Genomic DNA, 15,431 nt, shown 5'->3' on the forward strand with positions numbered 1-15,431 from the left:
GATGATCCCCTACCATATACTCCAGAGTGAGTCATCTGTCCCCCCACCCCACACTGTAATTTTTTTAGACAAGGATTGATTTCAGCAAGATGGTTCTTCTGAGCTCTGGATATAGCCCCAGAAAAATAATTTTAAGGGTACAATAAACGTAAAATATTCATATATAAAATTCCATTAGCAAACAAGCAAGGAGATGAATCAAGTAAACTAATAACATTTTTTATTTTAAATTACAAAGATAATTCAAGAATTATAAAAACTTGAAAGTCACGTTGATCCCATCTAAAAAATGCATCCCAACGCTTCTCCCTTCCCTCTAAATGAGCTCAAGAAAGTCTGCAGAGTCCTGGGAGCAGCGAGCCTTCTGGAGAACAGCTCGCTGCCTAGGAGGTGAGTGAACTCCTAGAGAGCCTTTCTAGCCCTGGCAACTGTCTTGCTAGCAATACATTTATATAAACCAAGAAAAGCAACATTCCATCCACAGTCCATCTTAGACACCCCCACCCCCACCCCCAAAGAATGCTTTTCTTGGCAAGACATCTTCCAAAGGAAACAACATCTGCACAACCTCTGCCTACGAGGTCAAGAGAAAGCTGAGGAAGCTAGAAACTTTTTAGTACTTTCTTAGACCCAAACTGCATGGACTTAACAGAAGATGATGAGAGCAAAGCTAATAACGAGTGCAAATGCCTCACTCAGTGACTTGACATTATCCCTTCTGAGTTTCAAAGCAGCCTCTGATACATTTTGTAAGGCTAGAAAGAGCTCCTTATATATTTCGGTGCTCAACCAAATCGCAGGAGTTGATTAGGTCCCTTTAACGCCTACGATAGGATTTTTAAGCTAGCCTCCTTCCAATCACTAAGTATTTCTAACGCCTTTGTAGGTCCTGAAGCATCAGCCATGAACAAGACAAAATTCTGTTTCCAACAGATTCAAGTCTAATACCCTGTGCCTACACACTCCTGAATTATCATTTGCCAGAGCCTTTCCTTTTGCAGAGAACTGATAGTCACACAAATTCAATAATGTTATTTCCCCAACTCTGTACTTAAATCCTCTACAACTACAGGAAGAATGATGAATATTTTAGCCAAATGGACAGGAAAGAGACTAGGAACAAGGAGCCACCAAGTTTCTCAGGCTATTGCATGTCAACATCATAGAACTTCAGATTAAACAAAATGCATTTAAGTGGGGACCATAGGAAAAATAGGCCCTGGAATTAGGCTTTCCAAATCCAACTTAGAAGTACTGTCTACTGTAAGAATTCACAAGCCAAAGGGGAAAGAAAAGTGCTATTGGGAATTCTATTCTTGGTAAAACTTGGGTCTCTTTATTCACTCATGTAAAAGCCAAGTCATGATTAAAGAGCTACTTAGTCCCAGGAGATAGCAAGAAACCCTTTCTCCAACAGACAGTAAACAATTTGGACTCAAAGATTGCATCTAATCTCCATTTCAGATTCTAACTCAGTGCTAGCCAGAGAGAATCTGCTCAATACAAAGTGGCCAAGCTCATATGCAAATAACTTTTTACTTTATGTAGTTCTGAGAAAGGCAGTGAGGTCAGGCATACTGCAGGTTCACTAAATCTAAGGAACTGCCTTATAGGCTGTCTGTCTTCTAGGCTTCCCATACAGCTAGGCAGGAGGAGGAGGGAGGCAACATTCTCAGGTACAGACTGGAATAATTCTGAGACAAAGCCACCTGTAGCTCCTAGTGCTCCCTCCTCATACTCCCAGATCAATAAGAACCCTGCCCAAGATGTCTGCAGCATAAAAATCAGGCCCCCTTTAAACAGGACGCACATGCATTGACTTTGTTCCCAAGGTGAGTCTCTGGTTTATCTGTCCTTATTGACCCACCTTAGTAGTCATGGTAAAAGATCATTTTAGGATCTGGATAAGTGAAGGGAGCATACGCTGAAATAAAGACCACCACGGTGGATATTTACACCAAACTCTTCATTCCAAGACCCAAAAGTAGGAGGAGGATAAGCAGGGGAGGATAAATCAGCTAGTTTTCAATATCCAAAGGAAAGAGGTATGGGTCCTCACGTGGTGATTACATTCCAGCTACATAGCAGAAAGGGCTACAAAAAGCCAAAGAATCATCAGTGTTGGGAGGGGAGGCTACAGGGATACCAAAGTCCAAGCAAGTACTATACTCTGTTCTTCCTGTTGACTCAAGTCCGAATCTCCCATCCAAATTCTCCCTCCCAAAAAGACACAGACGCCAACCACCTTAAAAACTAGGTTTGTATTTCTGCTTAGGTTCCAGAGTGGCAGAACTCCAGTTATACTACCCAACCTGGTCCCCACTTTAGCTTGCCCCCTTCTCTCCCATAAACGTAACATTGTACGAAACTGTATTTATGGGAAAACTAGTTAAAAATTAGAGGTGCATACAAAACTACACAAGAGCCATGAATTTTCAATGCAGAGAGCAGCTTTGGGGAAAAGGGGACACCTATTCCATTCTGGAACCTGGGGCAATGTATTGTGTACCAGACAGGGAGAAATGTAGTAAAATCTGTGCCAACTTTAGGGGAAATCAGTCATTTCAGGGGAAGTTGATGGGAAGAGCTATTGGCTTTAATATTGCAAAGTCATAATTATCCAGCCACCCTTTGTCCATATGGGTTCAGAGCCAAGTGGTGGTGGTGGTGGGAAACAAAATACAGAGTCTCTGGCAAGAACCATCAGTAAAGGAAAGGGTCAGAAGGCGTAACGGGTTCGGATATCCTCAAGCTTCTTGGACACCTCAGGTGGGGTCCGGTCCAATTCTTCAGAGACGTTCTTTTGTTTGTTTGGCTCCATGGAGTTGAACTGCTCACAGAGGTCTCCATCAATCACATTCTAATAAATAGAAAATGGAAAAAAGTTAGATAAAAAAGCAGTGCTTTTTATTCTCTCCCAGATACTTAAACCTCATTTGTAGAGGTAGGAACACAATTCTAAATTGATCTTTGCTGGTAACCTAGAGCTGAGATTAGCAAGAACTATATAAAGTCTTTTCTCTGAATATCGCTAAACATCACCCTCCCTCATCACTGTCTCCATTAATCCACTCCTTTAGAACTGTTCTGATTTTTAATAGATAAAGGACCAGAAAAAAGACCGGTTGAATGGGTTGAGGATCTTTTTCTTTAACCAAGAACCCCACCCCTCCACCCCCCGAAAAAACGCACCTTAACAGGGAAGTAGTACGAACGAAAACTGAGATGGTCCCGCCCACAGAGAGGGGGATGCTCAGACCTTAGGTGCATTTCCACATGCTGGAAGAAGTCATGGTCCTGGAGGAAGAAATAAATAATCCATCAGTAAGAGAAAACAATGACTTCAACTACTAGTCTATGGTTTCCAGAAGCACGATGACAAACAAGCCATTGATTATTTTTTTACCAGGAAAGAGATGGTAAATACCAGTCTTCTAATGACTACAGATTTTCCTGCTAAGATAGGATAGCTAAAAAAAAAAATGGAACCTCACGGTAATTGCAGTACCTGAGAGAATGCCATATGAAATAAAAAGAGTGGTATGTGAGATCAGATTCCTGATCCCAGTTTCTGTGGATGAAATGACACAAATTAATCTTAGCTAAACCTAGAGTTACCTCTATGTAGCAAACCATCCAATAAACACATCCCATCATTTCTAGTCTGTGGGGTTTGGTTCTAGGGCGCTGGTCTTAGACTAACCTTGTTAACTACATCAGGACTAAACCAAATCCTAGTACAATGTAATGATGGTTTCTCCCGGGAATCAAAATCAGGATTCTTATCTGCTAAGACACTTCTAAGTGATATACAAAATTTCTAGAACACTCTTAGCTACAGATGGGGACAAATGCTACGCTCTCTCGGGCAGACTCAGCACCAAGAAACAACCTTGGGAAGATGAAGGTCAGAGTAGTGTGGGAGCTAGCTTTTACCTCATGGGAAGTGAAAGGGACGAGGATGCCAATTCCTCCTGACAAGGTGGTGTAGACAAGCGATTCAGAGCCTCCAGGAATCAGTGTGGTCTTCTGTAACGACAGCACTGTTTCCCCCACGTGGTAGTTCATGATCACCTCTGCCTGCAAGTCGAAAACAGACTAATAACTGCATGTGTCTTCAGGAGTCTCTTCTGGATTCTCAGGAGCAAGCAGTGCCACCAAAAGGCAGATTTCACCATCTTTTAATATTCAAACATTATGAAGACTTTAAAATACTTAAAAAATTCTCATCATTACTTAAAAGTTTAATAGCTTACAAATATACTGAAGTTGGATCATTTCTGATAAGCAATTACCATCTAAAACTGCTTTTGTTAATTACCAAGTTTGTAAATTTGGAAATTACAGAAATTATAAAAAACAGCAATTAGTAGGCCTGAACTCTATTTTTCTAAGTCTGGAAAGAGTCTATTAAAGAAATGAATGTCTATAGGAGAAGCATAAATCTAGGACAACAGCTCGGAAAACAGCTATTTACACTAGAAATGAACTTGTACAATCACTACTCTTCAGAAAGACTTTATACTGACTGATAAAATGTTTCCCCAAATTTTCCATTTTACATATTGAATAGGTGGGATAAAAATGGGATAGTGATGGTCATTTGTATCAAACCCAGCATCCATCCATCTGCCCTCATGGGCTATATACCGTCTGCTTAGGAATTTTCAAGGAAGGACCATGCATGGGAAAACAATGAGCATAATCAGTATTCTGTGCCTAATTCCCTAAAAATATGTTTCTTTTAATAAGAAAAATAGAGAACGTTCTAAATGCAGACTAAGAGTTCTCCTTTGCACCCTCACCCCCTACTCACCACTTATGGAATCTTACCTTCTGTGAGGCACCGTTGAGCAAGCCCCGGTCCCACAGGGCTTTGTTTCCTGTGGGATCCTCATCCACCTCATCATTGGTATTAGGTGGAAGCCTCACCTACAAGTAAATGACAAAATTCACAGGGCTGGCCACTAAGCAACACGGTTTACTCTAAGACCTTGCAAGCAAGCCTAGGGTACCACCCAGGCAGTGGCCTGAGCCCAAGTCTCCTGTACCTATACTGATGGGCAGGAACTGTTTCTGAGAAGTAAGAAACCCCAAAGAGAATGAACCCATGAGCAAGGGTCTAATACAGCCAAAAGCAAAAACCAAGTCCACAGGACATAAACAAGAGAGGTCAGATCAGGCTTTTAATGACAAGTAAAACCTCTTTTGTTGCTCTGATGTGACCTCTCTAAGCCCAACTCTGCAACTGAAATCACTGCCCTCTCTCCTGTGGCATGTCTCCCTGGCAGCATGGGAAATGACTCCCAGGGATGAGTCTAGTCCTGGCACTGTGGGATCAACAATACCACCCTGACCAAAAGGGTAGAAAAGCTAACAAACAAGGTATCATTGGCTAAGAGAGTTCAAAAAGAGTCAAGAGGCTACTCTGGAGGTCACTCTTACGCAAGCTTCAGTTAGACATTGCTACCAACCATAACTTGTCCCAACCAAAACCATTCTAGCCAATCCTAAAGAACACCTAGGGCGATACATAAGATTCTACAAAGGTTCCATGCACTAGGATAACTTTCCAGAATCCATATTATCGACAGCCCCTTCCAACATGAAAAATTCAGAATGGGCATAGCCCAAATACCCCTCAAGAGTGGGAGAAAGATCAAAGGTGATGGTAGAGTTATACATACAAAGAAGGTAAGGTTTAACAAATGAGTATGACTGCTGAATCATTATACTAATACTTCTTTTAGTCTCCAGTATCTTAAAGCAGCAAGAAGTAAAAACCTAAAATAGTGAAACTGTAAGCCATTCCAACTAATTGTTGCAATGTGCTTTGAAATGTATTGTTTTGCATATATGTTATTTTCCACAAAAGAGGGGGGGAAAGTTGATTGTGATGATTAAAAAAATATTCCTCTAGCCTCCAGTGCTCTGGAGTAGCTAGAAGGAAAAATCTGAGATGAGGGAATGGTAGCCCATGACATACTCTGGAATCTGTTCTATAACTAGTTGTTGTAGAGTGCTTTGAAAATTATTGCTTTTTTTCTTTTTTTTTATTAATTAAAAAAAATTACAAGAAACACAAACATTCCCAACACATACACTCAGCAATTCACAATATCATCACATAGTTGCATATTCGTCATCATGATCATTTCCCAGAACATTATATTGCTTTTTTTCTTTGCTTTTATTATACAATAAAAAAAGTTAAAAAAAAAAAAGACAAGTAAAAATTTGAAGAAAACATAAAAATACAAACATTAGTCCTTAGCTCAATCTAAACCTATCATTATTAAATCACATTACATGAGGGAGTGGATGTGAACAGCGGAGGGGGAGATTCAAAAGGATGGTAAGAAGCTTGAAGAACACAAAAATTTCTTTTTGGTGTTAGCTTTATGAAAATGGAGTTATATACCTCATTTTACTTTATGTATTAGAGATCATAATCCTGGACCCATAACAAACTGAGCCAACTTTCTTAAAAACATCAACTCACCACACAAATGTTGCCAAACTTGTCCGCCCCAGCTACAGTGTCATAGTCAAGGAGGCTAGCTGTAGTGACCCATCGTGGGTAGGTATCATCAGCGAAGATGATGAGCTGGTTCTCATTACGCTTGTAGCGGACCCATATGAAACTTTCTTGGACGTCAGACACAATTACCCTGTGCCCAATAGTCTGGATCCCAGAGATGTAATTGGCGATGTGCTGGGAAACAAAGGCAGCAATGGATAGAACCTTGTAGTAGAGAACCCACAAAAAGTCCAGTTTTCCCTGACAGTAATATATATAAGGTCTGAAAGAATGGCAAACATCAAAAAGTATCAGTCGGTAATAAATATCTAGAAGGCAGAGAAAAGCACTAGTTTTTAAAGTAGTGGAAATAAAAGCCTAACTCTCAGATTTAAATTCCTTCTATAAGCAAATAGGCTAGAAATCTGGTTCTTGGTTTAAAGAAGCTTGCCCCACTCTTGCCCTTCTCAAGTCCCAAGGGCTAATTTTGAGCCTAGAGTTAAGGGACTACAACACAGTCCTAACAAAGACCTATGATTCTTAACAGTTGATGGTCTTTACCCTGCCAATTGTTTTCTTCTGTCTCATCAGCTAGAACCTAGCCCCCCTCTACCAGCACATTTACCTTGTTTTCACACTTTCGGAGTAACTTCTTCTTCCCCAGGTCATAGACACGCAAAAGCTTCCCCACACCAATCAACACCCTCCCCTGGAATGGAGCAATGGCGGCAGGGACCTCTTCCACTGGAGTCTTTGAGGAAAAAAAGGTAATACAACTATTATAAGAATATATAGACAGACACTAGCCCCAATCCCTTTGCCCAGAAATTAATTCCTTGGACATCTGGCAATAAGGCAGCTAAGAAGCTTTTGCTCATTGGAGAAATAAACCATGCATTCAGCAGACTATGAAACACAGGCTATTTGGGCAAACAGGCCCCACACATCACTTTTCACCCAACAAATGGCGTAATGAATGCTGCCCTAGAGCCTGTGTTTGGTTTAACTGGCTCTATCAAATAACAGTGAAGCTTCAATATCTAAGAAGATACTGCTGTTTGTGGAAGATAGGAAAAGAATGTTAGTGAAAAGTGTTGAAGGAGGTAGAGTGCAAAAAGTTGAGACATTCATTTATTGTATCTTCTGTAGCTCAGAAATTAGCCCTTTCCTACTAATAATGGGTTAAATCATTTGAAATTAAAATTTAGAAGGAAATAACTACTCAGACCTTATTTCTGTTGACACAATCTAGATCTTAGTTCTAAGGGACAGACAATTGAACACAAAGAAGGGCCTGTGAATTCATTATTTCCCAGAGGACACTCATGTTTGATATGGCTAGAGAAGTCATAATTTATGTATTGCCAACGTGGAGTAGCATATTAATTCTTTAGAATTGCTGAATTTGCTACAAATTGCTGACTGCTTAGTAAGGCTAGTAAACAAGGGGCCAATTCAGTATGCATCTCCTTGCCGTGGGTGGATAGCACACAAGCTTCCTATGGGACTGATGGATAGGAACTTGGGTATCACTGGAACCCTGAGCCCCAGCATTTTCTAAACATTCTCGAGATAAACAGAACCAATGAACTGGCTCCCAAAATCATCACCAGAAGACATGACTCACAAATAAAGCAAAAGCTGAGAGTTCAGTGAGACCTAAGACCCAGGAGAACCACAGGCTGGTGCCTACCTTATGCAAAAACTCCAGTTTCTCTCCATTGTTCACAAGCTTGTAAGTATAGACAAAACCCCCTGCCACAGATCGAGGGTTCAGTATCAGGTCCTTGGCCACACCCACCAGCACATACCAATCATCACCAGTGTTGGAGAACCTGCAGACAGCCACACTGCATATACAGAAATAAGCAAACAGACAGGTGTTAGTCACATCCCAGAAAATTCCTGTTTCAGATGACAAAACTCTGAATGTCCTGCGATCCTTACCTAAAAGCTGCCTCATTCTGTTCTAGCTGGACAAGGTCCAGTGTGTTCCCCTGAATAGGATTCATCACTCGGATGACAGAGGCCCACTGCCCATTGCCAGCCTTGGGAGCTCCAAAAATAGATTCTGGGAGGTTTTCATTGAGGAATGCTGCTGCCATCTCTGCAGCCAGCTCCCGTTCATCCTCCCCTGCTGCTTCCACCATTTCCTAAATCCAAAAAGGAAGGACGAGTCAGTGTGTTCAGAAGTGGGTTATGGGCAAGAAACAGGTAAAGAGGAGGAAGATCTCTGGGGTGAGCTCATAATACACAGTAGCAAAGTCTACCAATTCCAGGATTTCTGAAAATGAAGATTTAAGGAAGTGGTATATAGGAAAGGAGAAGGGGGGTGATCACTAAAGGGAATATCATTAGGTATTTTCCCATTATGTACCAGCAGAAAGTGCTAAGATAAACTAACATCAGCTGTGGCAAATACTTGACTAACAATCTGAGGAACATAAAAATAGAAACACCATTTTTCTACCTCAAGTAGCCTGATTTCCCATGGTAAGACAATTTCTTGTCTCCCCTCTTCCTGGTAGGATATGGTTCTGCATGGTTGTGACTATTTGGTTTTTGCTGGGATTTCTGGGAAGGGCTGGGGTTGTGAGGAAAATGAAAGCTGTCTTCCTTGGGCCTGAATTCAGGCAACATACAACACAGCCTATTTTGGAAGCTCAAGGACTGAAAGAATTCTGTTCCAGAGAGGGCACTGAATAATGAATAAACCAGGTCACAGGAAAACCTCTAAGACCAAGAACTCAGCAAAGGGCCCTGTTCTAATGACATGAAAAGAGCCTGAATCTTTAACAAATAATATCGTCTACATTTACAGTGGCTTAAACTTAAAACTTTTCAAAAAAATTTCACAAAAATATCTTTTAATTTAACCTATGACAGTCTCATTACCTCTGCCATCTGCTGCTTCCTCTGAGCCTTTGTGGCCTCAGTGTAGGCATTGTGGTCAGTCTCAATGATGATAAGATTGTTACTCTCAGGATGGATGACAAATTTTCTGGGTGTGTACTGCAGTGGAAAGGCTACTTGATTGAAGACAGCACCTAGCTTTTCCAATGCCAAAATCCTAAGTCACAAGGCAAGGCAGTTACTGGGCCACTCAGAACATGGAACTGGTATTAAAAGTGATACAACCATGGGGTGCAAAGGTAGTTCAGTGGTAGAATTCTTGCCTGCCATGAGGGAGACCTGGGTTTGATTCCCGGGTCATGCACCCACCCCCACCCCCAAAAATAATTTAACCAACGGTGCTGCAATAATGGGACAGTCACATGGAAAAAGAAAGAAATGTGACCACCACCATATAGCATACAAAAAAAGAAAAGAAAAAGAAAAAGATACATCTACAAAAGAAAATAACACTTGGTGGCTATTAAACAGAATATGGAGGACATGTAGTACTGATATTGAATGATACCAAGACATAATGTTGAGTGAGAAAATATGGAGTAACAGTATACGTCACATGCCCTCTATTTCAAAAGGAAGAAAATGAATATATGCATATGTTTACCAGTATATACATAAAACATATCAACAAAGATACACGAGAAACTAACACAGAATGCCTGAAGGGAGGGGGAATTGCGTGGCTGAAGGACATGATGCTCGGAAAGTGATCATGCCATTCAGTACCGTCAATGGCACTCATAAAAGGAAGCAGGACATTCAGGATAGACTTTCAATCTCTTTTCCTTTCCATTACCCAATTACATCTCTCCATGAGGACTAAATATATTGGTTTTTACTGTTCTTTGCTTAAAAAAGTTCAAGAAAGTAGAATTGCTAAGCCAAAGGTGTAGAAGTCTTTTAAAACAACTTTTGATAAGAATGAGAATATATACTCATTACAAGTAGTATTTCTAAAATTCAACTATCCACTCAACTGAAACACAGATCCTCCCACCTCATGTAAAAATACACTGACACTTATTTTGCGCTAGCCAGGACCCTGAGCTAGGCGTTGGGATGCTCTAGTGAATAAAAAAGAGATTTGTCCACCAAGGAACTCACATCCCTATGATTCATCAGTAATCGTGACACATCTCCTAAAACTAAATGACATTTGGTCCACAGAGAAATCACTGTGAAGGTAAAGACCTATTTTAAGTAGTCTGGAATTAAGTAATCTGATCATGTATTTGAGAACGCAAGCAGAGTACGTAGCAGAACATAGCAGAGAAGATAAAATATGAAGGAAAAAAAGAGTAAAAGGCATGAAAAGACAGAATGAGATTTAACCTACAATTAATCAGAATTATAGAAAGCGAGAGATTATTTTATTGAAAGAGAAAAATGCCCAAAACTGATTGAGGATTGAAAAAAATCGGAATTTTACATGTAAAATGTTGAGTTGCTTTGGAACTCTGAATGTTCCTCAAATGAATAAACATAAGAGTTACAATATGATGTGGCAATTCCACTCCTAGATAAATATATCTAAGAGAAATGAAAACATATGACTGCACAAAGGCTTGTACATGAATGTTCATAGCATTATTTCCTAAAAGTAAAAAAGTGGAAACAATTCAAATGTGCATCAACTGATAGAGAAACAGATAAATTTAGACGGGTAAATAAAAAGTTGCATGTAGTACAAAGGAATATTCATCAGTAATAAGATGGAATGAAGTACTGATAAATGATAACCACAAGGACGAACCTTGAAGACATTATACTAAGTCAAAGAAGCCAGCTGTAAAGGACCACATATTGCATGATTTCATTTACGTAAAATGTCTAGAATAAATAAACTCACAGAGAAAAAGATTAGTGGTTACCTAGAGGTAGGGATGTGGAGAAAGGGGAGTGACTGTTATTAGATATGATTAATTTGGGGAATAATGAAAAATTTTAAACTGAATACGGTGATAGTTACACCTCTTAAACATAGGAAAAAAATAACAGAATTGTATACATAAGTAGGTGAATTGTATGGTATGGGGATTATATCTCAATAAAGCTGTTATTAAATAAAATAATATCAAACTGTGAGGTCTCAAATATTATTATATAAAGTAGATAAGTAGATATTTAAGGAAAAATAATAAGTTGCTAGAAAAAAATTCCTAGGCAAAAGTAGCACAGGTGAAAAAATTTAAAAGATGATAGTACACAATTCTTGCCTAAAGTTAAAATAGTTAAGTTGTGACAGAGTTGTGACAGAAAGGATAACTAACCCGATAGGTGCATTCAATTTGTAGGGTTTATCCTGTTTACAGCATAAAAGTATCAACTAGAAAATGAACTGCAAGTGTTATTTGCCTGAATCGTTAAACTCTTATTTACAGACTCAAGGAAAAGCTTTACCATTTTACCAGGGAAATCAAATCGCTGCCAACAGCTGCCTATTAGCCCTAGAACTCTGCTATCTATTCATTTAAGGTTTTAAACAGCTCCTTCTCATTCAGAGAAAATTATTTCTAGTTTCTTTGGTTTGTTTCATTAGACAAGCTAAGGGTTTATATAAAAAGCATCCATAAAATACAAGGTTCCCATAAGCCACCCTATTAACACCTTGGTCTAGTACATTCATTACAACTGATGAAAGCAAATTTTTACAATTGTACTATTAACTGTAATCTAACCTAGGGTTCACTGTATTGGGCAGCTCCACGGACTTTTAAAAAATTTATTCTAGCAACATATATACAATCTAAAATTTCCCCTAACTACATTCAAATATATAATTCAGTGCTATTACATTCACTGTGTTGTGCTACCATCACCACCACCATCCATTACCAAAACTTTTCCATTGTCCCAAAGTCAAGTAGAAACACTATTTTTTAAGCCTTAACTCCCTATTTCCTACCCCACCTACACCGATATTCTGTATTCTAGAGACTGACACTATGAGTTACTTAATCCATATATGTGACATCAAACAATATTTGTCTTTTTGAGTCTAGCTTATTCCACTCAAAATGTCTTCAAGATTCATCTACATTGTCTGATATATCAGAATGTCATTCCTTTTTACAGCTGAATTTTATTCCAGTGTGTGTATATACCACATTTATTGGTTAATGGACACATGCATCACTTACATCTTTTGGTAATTGTGAATAATGTTGCTATGAACATAGGTGTGCAAATATCCGAGTCCCGGCTATCAATTCTTTTGGGTATATATTTGGAGGCAGTATTTCTGGGTCACATGGCAATCCTATACATAACTTTCTGAGGAACTGCCTTTGATAGTGGTTACATTTTACATTCCCATTAGGAATGAATGAATTATTTCTCCACATCCTCTCCCAATACTTGTAATTTTCTGGTTTTAAAAATAGTAGTCATTCTAAGTGGAGTGGTATTTCATTGTGGTTCTCATTGGTACTTCCCTAATGGCTAATGATATTGCACACCTTTTTGGTCATTTGTTTATCTTCTTTGGAGGGACTTCTATTCAAGTCCTTTGGCCATTTTTAAATTGGGTTGTCTATTGCTGTTGAGTTGAAGGCTGTCTTTATATATTCTGGATATTAAGCTCTTATTGGATATGTGGTTTTCAAATATTTTTTTCATTGTGTAGGTTGCCATTTAAGTTTCAGGATAAAGTTACATGAAAACTTTTTAATTTTGATGTGGTCCCATTTACCTAATTTTTCTTGCATGGCTTGTGCTTAGGGTGTAAAGTCTAGAAACCACTGATTAACAAAAGGTCCTAAAGATGCTTCCCTACATTTTCTTCTAAGAGTATGATAGTTCTGGCTCTTATATTTAGGTCCTTGATCCATTTTTATTTTGTTTTTCTAATATGTTGTGTGGTAATGGTCCATTTTCATTTTTCTGCAAATGGAGTTCCATTTTCCCTAGCACCATTCTTTGAAGAGACTATTCTTTCCCAATTGAGTAGTCTTCGCCCTTGTCAAAACTCAGTTGACCATAAAACTGAGGGCTGATTCCTGAAGTCTCAAATTGATTCAGTTGGTCTAAGTATGTTTGCCCTTGTGTCAACACCATGCTATTCTCTACCGTGGCTTTGCCAAGTTTAAAGATCAGGAAGTGTGAGTCCTCTAACTTTTTCTTTTTCAAGATGGCTTTGGCTATTCAGGGCACCCTACCCTTCCATATAAACTTAACAACTGTTTTTTTCTATTTCTACAAAGAATATTGTTAAAATTTTGAATGGGATTGTGTTGAATCTATAAAGTGCTTTGGGTAGAACTGACATCTTAACAAAATTTAATTTTATAATCCATGCACATGTCCTTCCATTAGTTTCAGTCTTCTTTGATTTAGTATAGCAATGTTTTATAGTTTCTATATACAAATCTTTTACGTCACTGGTTAATTTATTCCTAGATATCTGGTTCTTTTAGTTGCAATTATAAATGGAATTTTCTTGATCTCTTCTTCTGATTGTTCATTACTAACACATGGAAACAGTACTGATTTTGGAGTGCTGATTTTGTACCCTGCCACTTTGCTGAGCTCTGTTGTAGAATTTTCGGGATTTTCTGTTTACAAGATTATGTCATCTGCAAATAAAACTAAAAAAGTTTTGGTTTTTTCTTCCAATTTGGACATCCTTTGTTTCTTGCCTACTTGCTCTAGTTAGAACTTCCAGTACAATGTTGAATAACAGTGATGATAGTAATTATCCTTGTCTTATTCCCGATCTTAAGAGGGAAAACCTTCAGTCTTTCTTCACTAAGTATAAAGTTAGCTATGGGTTTTTCATTATACACCCTTTCTCATGTGAGGAACTTTCCTTCTATTCCAACGTTGTTTTTTTTTTTTTTTGCCAAATGCTTTTTCTGCAACAAATGAGATACTCATGTGGTTGTTTTCCTTTATTCTGTTAATTTGGTGTATTATTACACTGAGCTTATGTTGAACTACCCTTGCATACATGAGATAAACCCACTTGATCAAGATGTATAAGAGATGTTTGTCTACCTGATCAAGATGTATAAGATATGTTTGTCTGTAATTTTCTTTTCTTGCGCTATCTTTATCTGGTTTTGGCATGAGGGTAATGTTGGTCTCAAAGAATGAGTTAGGGAGTGTTCTGTTTCTAACTCTTCAATTTTTTGGAAGTATGAGTAGGATTGACATACATTCTTCCTGTAACATTAGGTAAAACTCCCCTGTGGAGCCATCATGTCCTGGGCTTTTCTTTGTTGGGAGGTTTATGATTACTGATTGAATCTCTTTGTTAGTTATTGGTTTGCTGAGATCTGGTTTGTATATTTTTAGGTATCCATCCATTTCATCTTGGCTATTTTAATTGGTGATGTACAATTGTTCACAGTATCCTCTTATGGTATTTTTCTTTAAGTATTATCAGTAATAATTTCTCCCTTTCATTTCTAATTTTAGTTATTTGTCATAAGTCTAGCTAAACGTTTGTTAGTTTTATTGTTTTTTCAAAAAAAACTACTGGCTCTGTTAGATCTGTTTTTTTATTCTCTATTTTGCTTATTTCTGCTCTAAGAACTTAGTATTTTCTTTCTGTTTGCTTTCAACTTACTTTGCTCTTCTTTTCCCAGTTCTTTCACTGTCTTAAGGTTAGGTTTTACATTTGAAATTTTTCTTTTTGAATGTAAGCATTTAGACCTATAAATTTTTCTCTTAGTATTACTGCTTTTGCTGCATCCCATAAGTTCTGATATGCTATATTTTCAATTTTATTTGCCTGCATTATTTCCTAATTTCCCTTATGATTCCCTCCTTAACCTACTGGTTGAGAGTATGTTGTTTAATTTCCATATATTTGTGAATTTTCCATTTCTGCCTGACTTTTAGCTTGATTTCACTGTAGTCAGAGAAGATACAGATATGATTTCAATATTTAATTTACTGAGACATCTAAGATATGGTCTATCCTGGAGAATGACCCATACGCACTCAAGAAGAATGCATATTCCACCGTTGTTGAGTTCTATATATTATATATGTC

The 15,431-nt window shown here is 38.3% G+C and overlaps 1 protein-coding gene across 1 annotated transcript in view; it reads right to left on the minus strand.

Annotated features, from left to right (window-relative positions):
• Nucleotides 1-203: 203 nt before the first annotated feature.
• The window catches only part of SF3B3 (splicing factor 3b subunit 3), a 51,632-nt gene continuing 36,404 nt past the window's right edge, over nucleotides 204-15,431 (minus strand). Inside the window, exons 18-26 of the mRNA XM_077132987.1 lie at nucleotides 9,416-9,590; nucleotides 8,468-8,673; nucleotides 8,214-8,370; nucleotides 7,146-7,271; nucleotides 6,503-6,715; nucleotides 4,834-4,932; nucleotides 3,937-4,080; nucleotides 3,193-3,297; nucleotides 204-2,860 (exon numbers count right to left, since the gene is read on the minus strand). Of these exons, the coding sequence (XP_076989102.1) occupies nucleotides 2,720-2,860; nucleotides 3,193-3,297; nucleotides 3,937-4,080; nucleotides 4,834-4,932; nucleotides 6,503-6,715; nucleotides 7,146-7,271; nucleotides 8,214-8,370; nucleotides 8,468-8,673; nucleotides 9,416-9,590 (1,366 nt within the window). The 3' untranslated portion in view covers nucleotides 204-2,719. The remainder of the gene's footprint in view (nucleotides 2,861-3,192; nucleotides 3,298-3,936; nucleotides 4,081-4,833; nucleotides 4,933-6,502; nucleotides 6,716-7,145; nucleotides 7,272-8,213; nucleotides 8,371-8,467; nucleotides 8,674-9,415; nucleotides 9,591-15,431) is intronic.

Source organism: Tamandua tetradactyla, chromosome 16, assembly GCF_023851605.1.
Source record: "Tamandua tetradactyla isolate mTamTet1 chromosome 16, mTamTet1.pri, whole genome shotgun sequence".
Taxonomy (NCBI): Eukaryota; Metazoa; Chordata; class Mammalia; order Pilosa; family Myrmecophagidae; genus Tamandua; species Tamandua tetradactyla.